The sequence below is a fragment of the Stylophora pistillata genome, chromosome 10 (assembly GCF_964205215.1).
Source record: "Stylophora pistillata chromosome 10, jaStyPist1.2, whole genome shotgun sequence".
NCBI classification, from domain to species: Eukaryota; Metazoa; Cnidaria; class Anthozoa; order Scleractinia; family Pocilloporidae; genus Stylophora; species Stylophora pistillata.
Genome location: NC_142528.1, coordinates 24,786,176 through 24,804,039, shown reverse-complemented (window position 1 = coordinate 24,804,039; position 17,864 = coordinate 24,786,176). Strand labels below are relative to the sequence as shown.

The window sequence follows — 17,864 nt, the reverse complement described above, 5'->3', positions numbered from 1 at the left end:
TGCTGTCGCAGAGCTTTTTAATAATCACTTTATTCAAGTCGCTAACAGTGTTGCACGGATAAATGACAATAACTATGGACAGGACCTCGAAAATCATCCTAGTATTTTGGCCATTCATGAACATTATAGGGACTTCAATACGCCACTTTCTTTTGATTTTCACTGTACTAACAGTGTGCAGGTTGAAAAATTGATCAAAGAAGTTAATGTGAGCAAGTCGAGTGGTCACGACATGATACCGCCGCGAGTAATCAAAGCATCGGCAGCTGTGATAGCTGAGCCCATTGCTCATATGTTTAATGGCTCAATTGCTCAAGGTTGCTACGCGAGTGTATGGAAAATGGGGCAGGTGACACCGCTTTTTATGAAGGGTGATGAATTTAAAAAAGAAAATTATAGGCCTGTCACAGTCTTACCTGTACTCAACAATATATATGAGAAGCTGCTAATAGCACAGCTGGCAGACTTATCAAGCGATTCTGTTGGATTCCATCAGCTCTTACAGAAGGTTCTACAGTTGCGAGACGGCGCTGCTAAAAATTAATTGAGGACTGGAGGGCTATGTTCGATAAAGGGGAATTGGTTGCGCTAGTCTCAATGGATCTTTCTAAGGCTTTCGATGTTATTCAACACAATCTACTCCTAGCAAAACTCAAAGCTTATGGTGTGGGAGAGAGAATTTTAGCACTCTTCAAGGATTATTTTTCGGGGAGACAGCAGAGAGTCAAGATTGGGGACACCTTTTCCAGTTGGAAAGATGTTAAAAGAGGAGTTCCGCAAGGAAGTGTTTTGGGGCCTGTGTTTTTTAATATATTCATTAACAACTTGTTTTACTCGGTTACGCAAGGTAAATTTCACGCATATGCGGACGATCATCAGTTATACACTTCTGATGTCGAACCAGTAGCTCTAGAGAACTGTATTTGTCGGGAAGTGAGAGTTGCAAATAAGTGGTATCGCAGCAATGGAATGATTGTAAAAGAGTCAAAACACCAGGCTAAAGTCTAGGGAAAAACAGGCCACTCCTTCTCTTTTCCATTAAAAGATTCTTTGGATATATTTGGAATAAATATTGACAATAGGTTGCGTTTTGATAATTATATATCAACTATTTGTAAGAAGATAAATGGCCAGTTCAATGTAATATTTCGTAAACTTATCTCTAAAGATACTCTACTAAGATTGTATAAGGCTTTTATTATGCCACATTTTAACTATTGTTCGTCTGTATGGTACTTTTGTGGTGCGCGTAGTACTGAGAAGATAAATACTTTAAACAAGCGAATTCTTAGAGTTATAATCCAGGATTATAATTCTCCCTATGACTCTCTACTTGGCAAAGTTAACTCCAAATCTCTGTATAAAGGACGCCTTCAGACTTTCTTAATTATGTTGTACAAGAGCTTGTTTTTTAACTGCTATCCAGGCTATCTAAGAAATATGTTTAGTTTCCGGTCTGTATCCTATAATCTTCGCGGAAATTATATTTTGTCTCTACCGTCTACAAAAACTACTACTTATGGTCTTCACTCCTTTTCATATATGGCTTCAAAACTTTGGAACTCTCTTCCGGACTCTTTTAGAACGTCTGACTTTTCTGATTTCAAGCGCAAGATTCTACAGTATGACTCTTTCTCATAGTTAAATTTTAGAATGTTACAATTTTACATTTTAGTAGTATTTAGAATTATACTTGTAACTCGAAGATACTAGCTTATCCTTTAGCTACTCCAAATTCGAGATTAAATAAAGTATATGTGTGTGTGTGTGTGTGTGTGTGTGTGTGTGTGTGTGTGTGTGTGTGTGTGTGTGTGTGTGTGTGTGTGTGTGTGTGTGTGTGCGCGCGCGCTAAGCATGAATGAGTTCAGGAAAGTATGCATTGCTGCTGGCTGTCACTACCTAAAGACTGTCAGAGGCATTGGTATACAAAGGGCATTCAAAATGGTTGCGGTAGGGAAACTTAAGGAGTTGCTTGGAAAGGGGGTGCTCCTGAAGATTACTGGGAAAGTTTTTTCAAAGCAGAAGCAGTATTTCAACATCAAACAGTTTTTAATTCGGGAACCTGCTCCACAGTACTTCTAGAGCAGTGAGAGACAAATCCACCAGCAGAACTCCAGTATGTCTGTGGAGAGTATCCTTTAAACACTAACACCCATATCAAAGCTAACTTTTTATTCCAAAATGCACCATATTATACCTTAACTTTGAAGTCTATTAGATGATTTGTACTCCAATAAACTGGCTGTTGGCAATGTGAATACTAAAACTGGAGAGCAGACACTGACCAGATATCCCTTGTTCACCATAGTAAGTGACTAGCTCATTATATTTTCTAAGGTACTAGAGCCTAGAGTAATTAAAGTTGCTAATTTCGTTTCCCAGGGAAAAAGGAAGTGTTTCATTCATAGTATATGTTTTTAAGCTGTTGTTACTGCACACAATTGACTTCAACCCTCACTGCAAAGTTAGCATTTGCATACAATCCTTGACAGCTATATTAACTGCACTCTTTTCCCTTATATTTTAGTTGTCAATAGTAACCTCAAATGGTAATTCTGGTACATCTCAACAGAATGCAACATCTGAACTTGAAAGTGAGTTTCCTTCCAAGTGCATTAGGTGTACCAGGAATAAAATTTTTCAAAATTTCACTTCAGCTGTTGAATAATCTAAACTTTTATTTTTTAGGTGATGATGTCAAGCAACAAGCAATGCCACATGGAACCATGCAGTGTCAGATCATACATATTGACAGATTTTCTTCATTTAAATGGGAAATCCCTGGTTTTCATGTACTGAAACTTGAATTTGTCAGAGTGCTATTCAAATTGGCACTGAAATCTCAGATGGTGTTATCCAAAAAAAAGAGGCAGCCAATATTCAGAAACGGAATTTCATTTGCACTTCTCATTGTGGCATAAGAGTACATGAGCAGAACTACACAGTACTTTGGAACTTCAACCCACAAAGACAAGCTGGACATCAGTCCTTGATCACAAGTCAAAGAACACACAAGTACATAGGTCTGAACACAAATTGCTTGAACACAAATGAGAGAGATGATTTAGGGGAAGTTGGTGCTACCTGTTTGCCCTTTAAGGTTCTAGGAACATGTTATTCACAGTCTTGACAGGAAGCTCTTGAAAAGGCATTCGAACACCTGTATAACCACAACAGACCTGTGTTTGCAAAACTGCAGACTGAGCCAGATAATCCATTGGACAAACACGCTATTGCTGTTTATGTGATGTCATCGGCCGATTATGAAAAAGTAGGATACATAGCAACCGAAATGACTCAGTCTGTGCATCCTGTACTCAAAGATCCATCTTGCCCATCTTTGAACAACTGAGACCTATATGTACGTGTGTACAGGAAATGAAGAAGCACAATGTATGTATTTATGACACTTAATAAAAAATATTTTATAACACTTACATGTTATACTCAATTCAAGCCAGGGTACAACAGCATATTTAAATGCGTAATTAAGAAAATTCAAATATAAAAACTTATCAAAATATGAAATAATAAAACTAAGCAAAACAAGCACTGACCAGATGCCCACCAGCAATTAAGTGGCCCAAGAATTATGGGCGTGTAATGTAAACCCAAAGTTGTGAGGTATATCGAAATACAACAGGTCCCAGTTGTTCAAAGGCTGATTAGCGCATACCCTGGGGTTAATTTGAACATGGCTTTCCTTTATTTGTCTTAAAAAGATAGTCTTATTTATTTTACTCGATTATTTGTAGAACGTCCAATCATCAACTTGTAGACAAAAAGAGTTAAACCTGGCATGCTTTTTAAGTTTTCAATTCTGAATGCAAATCTTGCCCATCTGTGAACAACTGAGACCAACTGCGATAACTATTGTCCTTCCAGCTGAGGTGGAGGCAACTCTACAGGAGTTCTATGAAAGCGGGCTCTAATAGTTAATTGTCCCCTCTGGGGTAAGGAAGCTCTGTTAGCAACAAAGACTCCTGGATCTCCCCTTCGTGACAAACAAATTTGATCAAGTCTCTCTGTGATCCCTTCTCCCGATGGTTCATTTAAGGAAGGAAGTTCAAAGTCTCTGTACCGTTCATTAGCCCCTGTCCAGTAAAAAAATTCCAGATCTGGGTCTATTCATTTCTTGAATTCACTCAGAATTTTCAGCTGTGCATCCAGAAATTGCTTGACGTCAAAAATGCCTCCAATCGTTTCATGTTTTAAGGCTATGATTCCTTCAACATCAACAGTTGCTGATGCTCTCGGGTGTTCAGGGGGGAGCCCTCTCTTCTGGTATTCCACAGGTCGTAACTCTCTACTCTCCAAGTTTGCCACCAGGCCTACAATAGTTTCTTGAGTAAAGCCACAGATCCCCTTTATAGGCCTTGACATGATAAACCATATATAAGAAAGGATTTCATATAACTCAAAAAAATTAATGCCAGTAAGCAAAACAAACACAAACTCTACTCTGGGGTCAGTTGATAAAGCAAATATGATATTCGGCAAAGCAGTTAATGGGTAAATAATTAAGAAGCCATTCATAAAAATGCCTTACAAAATGCAGGAAAGTTTACTTATAAGGATCCCACAATTCAAAGTTTCCCAGTTAAGGTCAAAAGATTCTTCAACAAATGGGGCTATGCCCCTTTCCACACCCACACCAAAACAAATCACATACGTGTAATCACGTCCTGTTCTGGAATACTGTGCACAAATATTCCATCATGCGTTACCTGTGTAACTTAGTGATGACATTGAAAGGGTCCAAAGACGCACATTATCCCTCATTTCACCAGAACTGTCATACCATGACTCTTTAGAAAGGCACGGTTTAGCTTCGTTCTATGATAGACGCATGAAATTATGTACGGATCTGTTTTTGTCCATCTCAAATCCATCTCACAAATTATATACCTTGCTGCCAGATAGGCATCTTTCAGCTTACAATACTAGACACCGGCGCATTCTTAACATGCTGCACTTTCGCACTGATCATTTTAAATCTTCATTTATCCCGGCTAAGTGCGTGTGTGCTAACCTAGATTTTTAGCTTTTCCACTGCTGTATATTAGTTATATTAGTAATTTTATTTTGGTCTTAGCATTTTTGTCATTGATCTTGTATAATCAATTGGTCTTATATAATCAATGATTGTGAAAAGCACGCAATTCAGCCTAAGGCTGCAATGTATTTTATTTGGTAATAAACTATCTATCTATCTATCTATCCATAATGAATGGCTTAAGTTTTTTTTTTTTCTTCTCTAAATTTTCTGGGAACCGAGACATCCTTATTTCTTCAAGGATCATCAATGGTTCCTCTACAAAAGATAAGAAATCAAGACCCCACCTGTTCACATCAATAGTGCTAAAGTCAGGTTGAGAACTGTACCATGGCATCCAATCTGATAGCAACCACTCTTTCATGTCTCTACAGTAAGTCAAGCGCTGTTCTTCGGAAAGTCCTCTCCCATCAACAGCTTTGTGCCAGTTGTGGATCCGTCTGATAATGCTGGCCCCGCCTATATGACCTTTTCATTCAAGGAATGAAATGACTCCGAGACCAAAGAGCCGCTCACAGTCAGGCACTGACTGCTTGTTCTTCCCATTAAGCGCCTCATATGTCAAACCAGTAGCAGGGTCATGCAGAGCATCTCTAAGGTATCTTAAATCAATGTCTGGAGTAAGCCCTTCATGAAGATGAGAGACTATGCATTTTTTGAGAAGGTGGTTATGGTCTTCACGGTGGTGGATTCGTTCACCATTAGCACCTTTCTCTGGTTGGTACAGGTACTCCGAAAAGTTTGCGGGATCACTAGGGTGATGTTTGAGATCTTCAATTTTTCTTCTGTACAAGTAAATGGCCATTATTGATTTCATCACATCTTCTGATTCTTCTGGCTTGTCTGTAAAATAGAGGTATTTTCAATTGGTTTCCTACTCAATCTTGAATATCAATGGTGATGTTTTGTTATCTGTTCAACCAAATTTATTTTACCTTTTCAGGAAAGGTACTATATTGAACTCTAACCACAGAACTTTCTACATTTATAAACTACATTGCTTTGTTATATCATCGCACCTTTTAAAAGAAATAGAATAGACAGAAGATAATACCAGAAAAAACTATGCTGGCTTCTACATGGCAAAAAATGACCATGCACTTACCTCTAATCTAAGGGTGTGGATCATGCATAAAGGGAATCAGCTTTCTTCTCAGGATAAATAAGAATCTCTCAAATGGAACTGAGTCATGTGACATGAGCGAATGCATCCACATGACATCCTCTACAGGAACAGCTGCATGTTGACGTAATGGGTTTCCTGTAAGAAGAACATGATTGTAAGAAATATCTTGTGTAAAGCAGTTTTCCAGGGCCTTCTAGCTCTCAAAATTTACTATCTGAGTAAATAGGGCAAGAGGATACAAAATTTACTGTATTGCAAATTAATAATAAACCCAGTGAGGGACAGTTCATACCACCTACCTTGCCTACTCAGTTGAAACACCCGAGCAATGCTATTGGGACACGTGTGTCGTGCTTCATTTCTTGACATTTTAATTATCTCTACCACAGAAATTGGTTGTAAATGTCCAGCAGTTCAAAGGGAATTAAACTCCCCATCAGTTGTAAAACCTGTACAATGACAACAAACAGCATGTACAATGATCTGTTCTGTCCTAAGCAAAATAATCTAGTATGGGAAAAAATAACAAACCATTTGAAATGTTCCAACTGAAGACAGAAATAGACAAGAGTTAGCAACACAACTCAACCAAAGACCTAAGACCTGATAAACACTGCAGTAAAAATTAGAAAGATTATTGTTTTTACAGGTGCATTTAAATCTGGACACAAATTACATTAATAATCATAATATCAATAATAATAATAATAACAGTAATAAAAAAAGATATTGATTTTTGGTCACTACACTTCATTTATTTATTTAGCTTTTAATAAGTCTGGAGAGATTACTTATTCCTACACGTAGTCTGGGCCACGTTTCACGCCCCAGTCTGGCAAAATATTATGGCATACATAAGTTCTTACAACCGTCATGATGATGATGATGATGATGATGATGATGATGATGATGATGATGATGATGATGATGATAACAATGAAAATAAGAAGAAACAGAGCAACTGTAATGCATACCCACAATGGTCATGCCAGCATTGTCAAAATATTTTAAAGTTCTCATTACTTACTGTCTCCCGAGCTTTCTCTTTATTTACTTTGTTAAAAAAAATTGTTTTGTGCTCATGATTGTGCCCTAAAGTCAAGCTGTAAGACTCATCTTTAACACTTTTTTCGCTATTATAGGTCTATTGAAAGATAAAAACACAGTTTTTTTCGTAATCAGTGACTAGGATGTCCCCTCCTGTAGACACAGCAACAAAATACGGTGTGTGGAAACATTGTTCAGTCTCTGAGAGAAAGTCTCCGTCAATGGTAAATACTTTAAGTCTCTGGTTTCCAGTATCACAGACAATCAAATTGTTGAATTTGTCAAAAGCAAGTCCAACAGGGTGAAGTAACCTTCCACGACCAATTTCATAAAGAAAGTTTCCGTCCTCATCAAAAACATTAACAAGATCAGCATTAGAATCAGAGACAAAGAAACGGTCTGTGTCTTCGTGGTAAATGGCGTATGTTACTGATTGTTCATGCTCTGAAGCAGTGATGCGGGTCACTAACTCTGTTCCATCAGGAGTGATGACTATGACTTCATTACTCTCTTGATCACATATCGTTATGTAATCTTCATTATCAGTGGATACATGAAAAGGAAACTTCAAGTGCTCATTGTCGATGTACTCGACAAACTGACCCTCCTCAGAAAACAAAGAAATCTTGTGAACATCACCAGGAGTAAGGGCAATTATGTGACCGGACTTGGTGAAGTCTAATGAGGTGCAGTTACACCTCAGCCTTATCTCTCTCAGGTAGCGGCCTTCACAGTCAAACAGCTGAATTCTCTTACTTTCATAGTCAGATACGGCAATAGTTCCTGTCTTATCACTTACAGCAATATCATAAGGACCATTAAACTGTCCAGGTCCATTACCACTCGAGCCAAATCTAAAGTCGAACTGATACTGATGTGGGATGACTTGTACCCTCCAGGGACTACTATCCAGCGGTTGTCCATTAACCTCAAACTTCACCTCATATAATCCGACACAATATGGTGTATACATAACCGTATAGCAACCTTCTTCGTCGTCTTCAAACTCTACATCTGCTTCCAAGCTATTCTCTGTGTAATTGCGAATATCACATCTTATGTGATCTTCCTCATTATAGCACTGACTTTCCTCTGAATCTCTCGTAATAATGGTAAAATGTGTCTCCATCTGTTCTGTCTCATACCCAGATAGTCCTTCGATAAGTGTCAAAGAGGGATCCGTATGGCTTACGACTACTCGATCCAAAATATCCATTTTCTGTTCTACCACATAATGAACTCGTGGTGGTTTGTATATCAAAGGTTTTATTGCATTTAAAAGATCCTCGCAGCGTCTAATAATCACTGGCTTCGTTTGCAAAATTTCAGCATTGATATTCCTCTCTAAGATATTTTCACCTTGTTGAAGAGAACTTTCCAACTGAGTGACAGTGAGCTGGAAGTTTTCCAGGTGTGTTGTGTGAGCTTTTTGATGTGCTTGATTAATTTCATCGAATTTGGCATTCATCATCGCTTTATGGTCCGTTAATAAGCGGATACAGTCGTCCACAGTTTCGTTCATCTTCTCTCTGGCAGCCGATATTTGTGCTTTGTTTTTGTTCATTAACTCGGTTTGGTACTTCATTTTCTTTTCAAAAATGGCAACTTCTTCTTTCACTTTCTTTAGAGTCTCCACTATTTGCACCTTTTGTTCATCTGCAGCTTTCTGCATATCAACCATAGTGTGTCGATTATGACTCACAACACTGCACTTTATACAGGTGCAAACGTAACAGTCTTTACAATAATATTCAAGCGGTTGATCTTGGTGATATTGCACTGAACACATAACTGGTCTGCGAATCAACTCGTCAACATCGTCTACCTGCATATTCTCGACAGAGATATTTCTGTGACCTCTTGTGGCCTTGATGCGCTGATGGGCTCCAAAACAAGTTGTGCAGAGAAAGCTCTGGCACTCGAAACAGTAATAAGTTGTAGTGTTGTTTTCTTCACAGCTGCCGCATTGCTGGGATTCTATATTGCCATCCCTTAGAGCAAGAAGATCCACCAGTCGGTTGAGATGAAAAGATGCAGGAAGGCCGCCAAACGTGTCCTCTTCTGGGATCTGAAAGCTAGCCTGACAAACTGGACATTTGATTGCTGTCTGAAGCCGTCTTCTTGCGTAATTTGCGTGTTTGTCGAGACATCGCAAACAGAATGAGTGCAAACATGGTAGAGTCTTGGGATCTTTGACTGTCTCCAGGCAAAGAGGACATTCAGCTTCTTTTCTGAGGTCTTTAAACAGCTGTTGAACATCCATGGTGTAATGGCACTCGTCTTAACTGAGAAAGATTATCTGATCAGTTCTTCGTCGAAAAAATTATGTGTCCTCAGGCACAGAATGTAATACAACATCCAATTGAATGCTGGGATTGGCCAACCTTGTACCAGGTCCCTCAATGGGTTTTTCTCGCGGCTTCGATATTTAACGGTAGTATTCGGTAGTTGGTTCGGTTGATGATGCAAGATTTTGTTACGTTGAGCGTGACGGCAATCGCGGCTTGACCTTGAAGAGCCAAGTTGTTGGAACGTGACGTCGAAATTGAAAAAAAAGTTTCCTTAAAAGTAACTCTAGTTCATTCTTGAGTTTGAATGCTATGATTTTATTTTGTTTGGCTTTCTTAAAATGTGTTTTGAACTTTAGAGAAAGTCCGTTGAACGTGGTTTGATTCAGTTGTTGAGCTTGAATGAAATTTATCTTGATTTTGACAGAAAATTTATTAAATGTGAAGCCCATTTAGCATCTTGAATTTTACTCCATTTGGTTTTTCATCCTGGAATTATGCGCTGTTTACATGACTTCACGTCCATAAAATCGCGTAGTGTTGTGTTGAAAATCCTAGAAGTTGAATAAACAAAAGACAAAATAAACTACTAACATTGGTTTTAGGACATATCAACACTTAAATTAATATTTATCGGTCCAAATAATGGCACAAATGTCGCAAAGCCCTGGTTGAAGTTGGAAAGTTCCGTTTTCATCAGTCTTTCAGTCATTGTCATTGTCAATTATGAGGATCGCATTGGAACTGGACATCGGGTGTATTGAACGGTCACTTACAGAGGGACCACTCAAATAAAACTAAGAATAATCTATGAGATAATTTTAATCCATTTCCCCCTCCCAAAATCAAAGAAAGCAGTACTTTCGAGCGAGATTCTGTATATTGAGTGATTAATTATGGCATAAAGTAGTGTTTTTTTATCGTTGCGCGCTTACCTTTCCAACCAAGCGTATCACTACACTAATGAGGTCGATGAACTATCCCGTATTCCATCACTGAAGCGTTCTTTCGCGGGAAAATTGTTTCTGTCGCAACTAGTTGAATACATTCTTAATTTGAAGTGGGATTTTTGAACCATCTCGTCGGAAACCTGTTAGCGCGTTTGGTCACACCGTTATTTAACTTAAATTTTACGAACATCATTAAAAACGTTGCCCGTGGCCGAGATGGTGGGTGAAAAACTTCGCCTCCTTTGTATTTATCGACAAAAACCACGTCGTTCTCTCTTCACTCACAATTTTCCTGCAGAGCAAAAAGAAAAAAGAAAGAAAAAAAAAGAGTTCACAGTCCTTGAATAAGCTTTTGTGTTTTTTTCCTTATCTGCATAGTCTGAAATCGGCCCGTGAGCATTACGATAGACTACGAGCAGCCTATCCTTTTCTGCAAAGTCCGTCGAGTTTTAAAAAAATGACGATGAAAAACAATCATGATTAACGTTAATGTGCTGCATGGAACTCTGGGAGATAGGTGCACGAGAAGTAGGGACTTCTTGTAGTCTAGCATTACGAGAGTGTAATCACTTGCTTCGATCTGGCTCTTAGCCAATGATGGGAGGCACGTAGCATGGTCATTTTTTCAAGTACGCACAAGTACATGTGATCTAGAAACCTAAGTAAACTGAGCGAAAAATGCTGCGTTCTTTAGTTTTTGTTCGAAATAGTTGTGTGAATACAAGCAAAGAACAAAGCGTCTTGCCCTTGTTTTGAGCAAACTTGGCGCAAACACAACAATGTTTTCAAATTTTTCTAGTCACTTCAAGTACGCACGTGCGTATATGCGTATAGGACGCTACGCGCCTGGATGGACAAAATTTTCCTAATCCTTGCTGCGCTTAGTGCCTACGTCATGACCTCCTAATTCGGCCTTCCCACTTTTTCAATAACTTCGTACAAGGGAAAATGACGGGAAAGGTTTTTGAGAAAAACCCGAATGGCTGATGTACGTAGAGAAGTGAGAGGGTAAGGTTATTAAAGCCGCGCTGAGGGGGATCATAATTTTGAGATCTTGGATGGTGCAGTTACTAACAACACCGGTCACCAACGCAAGACATTTAACAGATGGCAAATGTCCCCTAAAAACCACGGATTGTGCAGTATTTAAGTCTGACTTTAAAAGTGTCGTATTCTCGAAGTTATGTATATGTGCACGACCTTCGCAGTAAAGCACTATTTAAGCAATAGTGAAAATCAGACCTGAAAAAAATTTCAGGCCTGTACGGGATTCGAACCACTGACCTCTGCGATACTAGTGCAGCGCTCTACCAATTGAGCTAACAAGCCAACTAGGAGCAGGCCATCAAATTAAGAAAAAAAGAAAAAAAAAGAGTTCACAGTCCTTGAATAAGCTTTTGTGTTTTTTTCCTTATCTGCATAGTCTGAAATCGGCCCGTGAGCATTACGATAGACTACGAGCAGCCTATCATTACGATAGACTACGAGCAGCCTATCATTACGATAGACTACGAGCAGCCTATCAGGTCTGATTTTCACTATTGCTTAAATAGTGCTTTACTGCGAAGGTCGTGCACATATACGTTTCATAACCGCAGTTCATACATATGTTTCATATGTTTGTTGTTGTTTGATTTATCATCTACGGGTTTATGTCGAATTAATTTGATGGCCTGCTCCTAGTTGGCTTGTTAGCTCAATTGGTAGAGCGCTGCACTAGTATCGCAGAGGTCAGTGGTTCGAATCCCGTACAGGCCTGAAATTTTTTTCAGGTCTGATTTTCACTATTGCTTAAATAGTGCTTTACTGCGAAGGTCGTGCACATATACGTTTCATAACCGCAGTTCATACATATGTTTCATATGTTTGTTGTTCTCGAAGTTATGTTAAATTTTTTGGTTGAGGGAAGTTTTGACTTCAGCATCTACCACGCGACAGAAATCTCGAGCTCAAAATCTTAATGTTTTTCACCAGACAAGCCTAATAGTCTGAGCTGCGGATAGAGGTGAAAAATTATGAAGTTGAAGGCAAAAATGATCCATTTGTAATCTTTCAAGAGAATACTTTTCCGTAAAGCAAATAGAACTCGGACTGTAAGGAGAAAATAAAAAGGAAAAATAAAAGGCAGCACTGTAATGTTACCTCAGGGATTGGTCTCCTCCTTCAATAGCCACGTGACCGGACCACGGCATAACGCCATTTGAAAGAGAGCGGGCTTTGAAATAAATTGTTCATTGAGTATTTTTTTTTTTCGTCTTTTTCTTCAATCGTTAGTACTTACCTATTATGATTGTTAAGTACTGTTAAACAAAAACGGAGCCAACAAGAAAATAAAATCGCCAGTCTCTCGAAGTAGTCATTTTTGTGATCAATAAAAATAAAAAATAACCACCTCGTCACGTGAGACAGACAACTATATATAATTACTGTTGCACTTTATCAAGATAAACATCCAAAACTTTAGAAAAGAGACCTGTCCTTCTAGCTCACGCAAAATTAAAATTCAGGTTTGATTTCTGCTGAGCTGAAACAGCGACTGCGCCACAACCTTACAGCGGCTTCAAAACGTAAACTTGGCTGGAATTATAACACATAAATATCGTGGTAAGAACCGCGACCGTGATAATACTGTCTTTTCACTGTTCGTGTCTTTGTGCTTCTCGTCGCGCATTAAATCAACGCTGAAAGACTAATAGTTCCAATGTAAGACATGAACACTGTCCACATCTGAATGAATTAAAGAATATCTCCATTTCTAGACACAGCAACACGACTCGGAAGAACTGAACACTCTCTAGTTGTCGAGACAAATTTTCTATCCAAAGTAAATACCGTTGAAGTCTACTGTTCCAAATATTACGGACGATCAAGTTGTTAAATTTGTCGATTGCGAGTCCTGTGGGACGGTTTAGCTGTCCGTCGCCAGACCCCTCGCAGCCAATATCGAAGAGCATCACTCCGTCCTCTTCATAAACACCAACACGGTTGGCTTTTGAATCAGAAACAAAGAATTTCTCCTCGATCGTGATAGATTGCGCGCCATACTGATTCCTCATGTCCAGAGGCACTGAAGCGTTTCAGCAATTTCGTCCCGTCCGGGGAGGTAACCACGACATGTTTTCCTCCATCACACTTTGTAATGCAATCATCTTTTCCAATGGATATGTAAAAAAGACACTCTAAGTGCGCACTATCAACGCGCTGGACAAAACTACCGTCTTCTGCAAAAAAACGAATCTTTTTAACATCATAAGGGGTAGCGGCCGAGTAATGTGTCCGGCCTGGATAAAACTTAATGCCGTACAATGAGTATCCAATTCTATCTCTCTCATGTAGCTCTCATTGCAGTTAAAAAGCTAAATTCTTTTATTTCCAAAGTCAGAAACCACAATAATTTCTGTTTTCTCACTTACAGCAATGTCATAAGGACAATTGAATTGTCCTGGTCCTTTGCCACTTGAACCAAACTTAAACTTAAATTGATACTGATGGATGACCTGAACTGTCCATGGACCTTCATCCAGCGGCTGTCCATTAACTTCAATTTTCAGTTCATATAATCCAGCTTGACGTGGTTTATATTTTACTGTGTAACTACCATGATCTTCGTTGTCTTCAATCTCTAGACCTATTTCTTAGCTATTCCATGTTGAAGGGCGAATTTTACAGTTAATGTGATCATCCTCGTTATAACATTGTCTTCCCTCTGAATTTCTCGTGATAATAGTAAAATGTCTCATTCTGTTCTCCTATCTTTTCACGAAGTTTTACGACAAGTGTCGATGATGAATCCTTAAGGTTTACAAAAACTCGATCCAAAATATCCATTTTCTGTTCTGTAACGTAATTTACATGGTGTGGTTTGTATATCTCGGGATTTTTGCATTTAAAAGGTCCTTGCAACGTTCAATAATCACTCAGGCTTTGTCTGCAAAATTTCAACATTGATATTCCTTTTTTAAATGCTCTCACCTTGTTCAAGAAAGCTTTTCAACTGACCAACAGCGAGCTGGAAGTTTTCCAGGTGTGTTGTGTGAGATTTTTGGTGTGCTTGATCAATTTCATCGAATTTGGCATTCATTATCGCTTTATGTTCCGTTAAAAAGCGAATACAATCGTGCACCGTTTCGTTCATCTTCTCTCTGGCAGCCGATATTAGTGATTTGTTTCTGTCCATTAACTCGGTTTGCTCCTTCATTTCATTTTCAAAAATAACAATTTCCACTTTCATTTTCTTCAAATAAAGCCTCACTTATTTGTATCTTTTGTTCATCTGCAGCTTTCTGCATATCAACCAGAGTGTTTCGATTATGACTCACAACACTGCACCTTATGCAGGTGCAAACGTTACAGTCTTTACAATTATATTCAAGTTGTTGATCTTGGTGATATTGCATTGAACACATAACTGGTCTGCGAATCAACTCGTCGACATCGTCTGTCTGCAAGTTCTCGACACAGATATTTCTGTGACCTCTTGTGGCCTTGATGCGCTGATAAGCTTCAAAACAAGATGTACAGAGAAAGCCCTGGTACTCGAAACAGTAGTGAGTTGCAGTGTTGTTTTCTTCGCAACTGCTGCACCTCCGGGATTCTGTATTGTAATCCGTTAGAGCAAGGAGATCCACCAGTCAGTTGAGATGAAAAGATGCAGGAAAGCCGCCAAACGTGTCCTCTTCTGGGATCTGAAAGCTAGCCTGACAAAGCGGACATTTGATTGCTGTCTGAAGCTGTCTTCTTGCGTAATTCGCGTGTTCGTCGAGGCACAGCAAACATATGAGTGTAGACATGGCAGAGTCCCGGGATCTTTGACTATCTCCAAGCACAGAGAACATTCGACCTCTTTCCTGAGGTTTTTAAACAGTTTTTGAACATCTATGGTGAAAGTGGCTCCTTATCTATTTATCTGGCGCCAAACGCAATCACATATAGTATGCGTTATTGACCTGAGCGTGCGGTTAAAATGGCTGGACATTGGCTGAATTCTTTTTTTATTTTGGCGTTTTATAGACCGCCATCCAGCCATCTAGAAAGAACAACCTTAGTCAATAAAGGATTTTTTATTAAGCGTAATGAGAATCAAGAATGACCTGCGCCGGGAGAGATGGCCAAATGTGGCGGCGCGGGTTTGTTTTCCATTTTTGACAAGCAACCTAGTCAATAAATGAGTGACATTTTCTCTGTGTCTAGAAGTGAATAAATGGTCCAATTCGCAATAGTGCTCTTTGTAGCTCAGTGGTTAAGCATCGGAGCGCGGACTCCGATGGTCTGAAGTTCGATTCCCAATTAATGAGGACTCAGAAGGTTTCCAGGGTTGCACGCATGTGAAAAGACGGAAAAATCATATGACGGTTGAATTGAGCTTGCCCATTAAGATATCTTAGATTCTAAAGTGAACTTACTATGAAATTTATTAACGCGAAAATCGTGCCATAACATTTCATTCAATAGAACGTAAAAAAGAGTAATTTGCCTATGTTTTTGTGAACTTTTCAAATACCGTAAATTATAAGGCTGTAGGCCAAAATGATCTCATTGGGTGCGTGCAAGAGAAAATGTAGAACCCGAATTGTACGAAATGAAATAGGGCAAAAAGTTTTATCGTAATGTTACGTGTGTCCCTAAACATCTTAACGTTGGAAGAAAACCATTTTAAGCTACGTGACTGAATCTCGGCCTAACGCCATTCAGTGCAAGAGAGCAAGCTTTAAAATAACCAATAGAGCGTTTGCACATGACGTCACAAATTTCGCGGGAAAGTTGAGTCGCCATGTTGGTGTTCCACATTTTTCAACATGGCGGGATATCCTCTCTCAGATTATGCGAACACACTCGATCCCCACGTGAGAAAACGTTATTTAGAGAAGATTTCTTGTGTTGGAATCGATCCTCTCTTGTTATCAGACAAAAAATACAATCCAGAGTGCCTGCCTCTGGTCGAATCGATGGATTTATTGTTGTTTTTGGTGCTTGACACGAGTTATTACAGTAAGGACTATTTTAAGGTGTATAGAAGTCTACAGAACATGGCTGTAAACATGAAAGTGTTGCTATTGAAACTTATGAAAAGATCATGAAGGAAAAGCACATCAACTTTCAGGTAACGAAATGTGGCACGTCTATCAATAAACAATATCCATGGTTACATGCCACCATAGTTAGTAGCATGCCACACCTGACTTTTTGTGTAGGTGTGATTGCTGTGGGAATGGATGTGGGGAGGTCAAATGCCCCTATTGTTTAAAGGATACAGACTTGGTGCAGTATGTTAACAAATACAACTCATGCCTATTTTACCAAATCCAACAGTAAATATTCACTGCTGAAAAGCTTTATTGTGACTTTGTTGTTTGTGGTTTTCATGAGCAAATTGATCTCTTCTGTGAAAGAATTTTGCCTGATGTCAGCCACTGGCACTCTGTTGTTTCCAAACTTAATCACTTCTGGAGATACTGTGTGCTACCAGAAATTTTGGGAAGGTGGTATACTCAAGAGTGAAGTTTGTCTCATTCATCCCCTGATCCCAATTCTGCTTGTTTTTACAGATTAGCAGCTAGAGGGCCTGTGGTAACATGTACAGACCAAGCATGTCCCATCTCTACTTTTCATTTATCTTGTTTGAAAATTCCAAAAGTACCTAACAAGTGGTTTTGTCCCCTGTGTCTAAAAACACCAGCAGCCAAAAATGAAAAATCAAAATGCAAACAGACAAGAGATATTTTGGATGAAGCTCTCAAATTAGATTTTATCAGCACATGCAAACAGAAGCCACTGTTCAGATAAACTGCTGAAATGCCACAACCCATTTTGTCAAGGTAGAAAGTTTTTTCATTTACCCTGCTTATACTTCAAGCAGGTGCTGAACAATGCAATGACAACTTGGGAATGTATGGTGTGTAAATCAGGAGGAAAAACTGAACAAAGGTTGTTAATGACACTTTCAATACATCTGATGATAGTGTTGTGATAACTGGTGTTTCAAAATGCTCTTCAGAAAAGACAGCATCACTTGCAAAGCTAAATGATGGGCATTACCAATTGATTTCATCACCCAATGGTTGGCTTGACTGTGATATTATCCATGAAGTACATGTTTGTCTAAGAAACATTAATCCAGATATGGAGGGCTTTCAGAGACCAACTTTGGGCCCTGTTAGAAACTTCAATCAGGTAATTTATTCAGATTCTGAATACTGGCAATGCCCACTGGGTATGTGTAAGCTCAGTAGGGTGTGAAGATGGCACTGTCAACTTGTATGACAGTTTTTATCATAACATTATTCTAAATCAAGTACACGAGCAGGTACTCAATCTTGTTAGACGTTCAAATTTTACTAGCATCCAAGTTGTCCCTGTGCAACAACAGACAAATAGCAGTGACTGTGGAGTATTTGCTG

General features: G+C 39.0%; 2 protein-coding genes, 1 long non-coding RNA gene and 1 pseudogene across 6 annotated transcripts; 1 reads left to right on the top strand and 3 right to left on the bottom strand.

Moving 5' to 3' along the window:
- Positions 1 to 1,959: 1,959 nt before the first annotated feature.
- LOC148722374 (uncharacterized) lies at positions 1,960 to 2,826 on the top strand. The gene is made up of 3 exons (XR_015992555.1): positions 1,960 to 2,307; positions 2,528 to 2,594; positions 2,689 to 2,826. It is a non-coding gene; the product is annotated as an uncharacterized LOC148722374 (long non-coding RNA).
- LOC111347473 (uncharacterized) lies at positions 2,158 to 6,792 on the bottom strand. Of its 4 annotated transcripts, XR_015992553.1 has the most exons (5): positions 6,482 to 6,792; positions 6,162 to 6,317; positions 5,344 to 5,899; positions 4,728 to 4,836; positions 4,244 to 4,375 (listed from the first exon to the last, which is right to left on the bottom strand). XR_015992553.1 is itself a non-coding variant. In XM_022954714.2 (4 exons), exons 3-4 carry the CDS (start codon positions 5,418 to 5,420, stop codon positions 4,129 to 4,131), a joined length of 324 nt encoding a protein of 107 aa, XP_022810449.2. In that variant the 5' UTR covers positions 5,421 to 5,899; positions 6,162 to 6,317; positions 6,482 to 6,792; the 3' UTR covers positions 3,400 to 4,128. The 4 variants fall into 4 exon arrangements, 2 of the variants coding, with proteins under 2 accessions (XP_088592425.1, XP_022810449.2); XM_022954714.2 differs by lacking the exon at positions 4,728 to 4,836 and having other exon boundaries at positions 3,400 to 4,375; XR_015992554.1 differs by lacking the exon at positions 6,482 to 6,792 and having other exon boundaries at positions 6,162 to 6,475.
- A 139-nt stretch (positions 6,793 to 6,931) lies between these two features.
- On the bottom strand, positions 6,932 to 9,595 carry LOC111321470 (E3 ubiquitin-protein ligase TRIM45). The gene has a single exon (XM_088736298.1). It carries the CDS (start codon positions 9,490 to 9,492, stop codon positions 7,327 to 7,329), a length of 2,166 nt encoding a protein of 721 aa, XP_088592424.1. The 5' UTR covers positions 9,493 to 9,595; the 3' UTR covers positions 6,932 to 7,326.
- Positions 9,596 to 12,723: 3,128 nt separating this feature from the next.
- LOC148722373 (E3 ubiquitin-protein ligase TRIM45-like) lies at positions 12,724 to 15,606 on the bottom strand (annotated as a pseudogene).
- Positions 15,607 to 17,864: the final 2,258 nt, after the last annotated feature.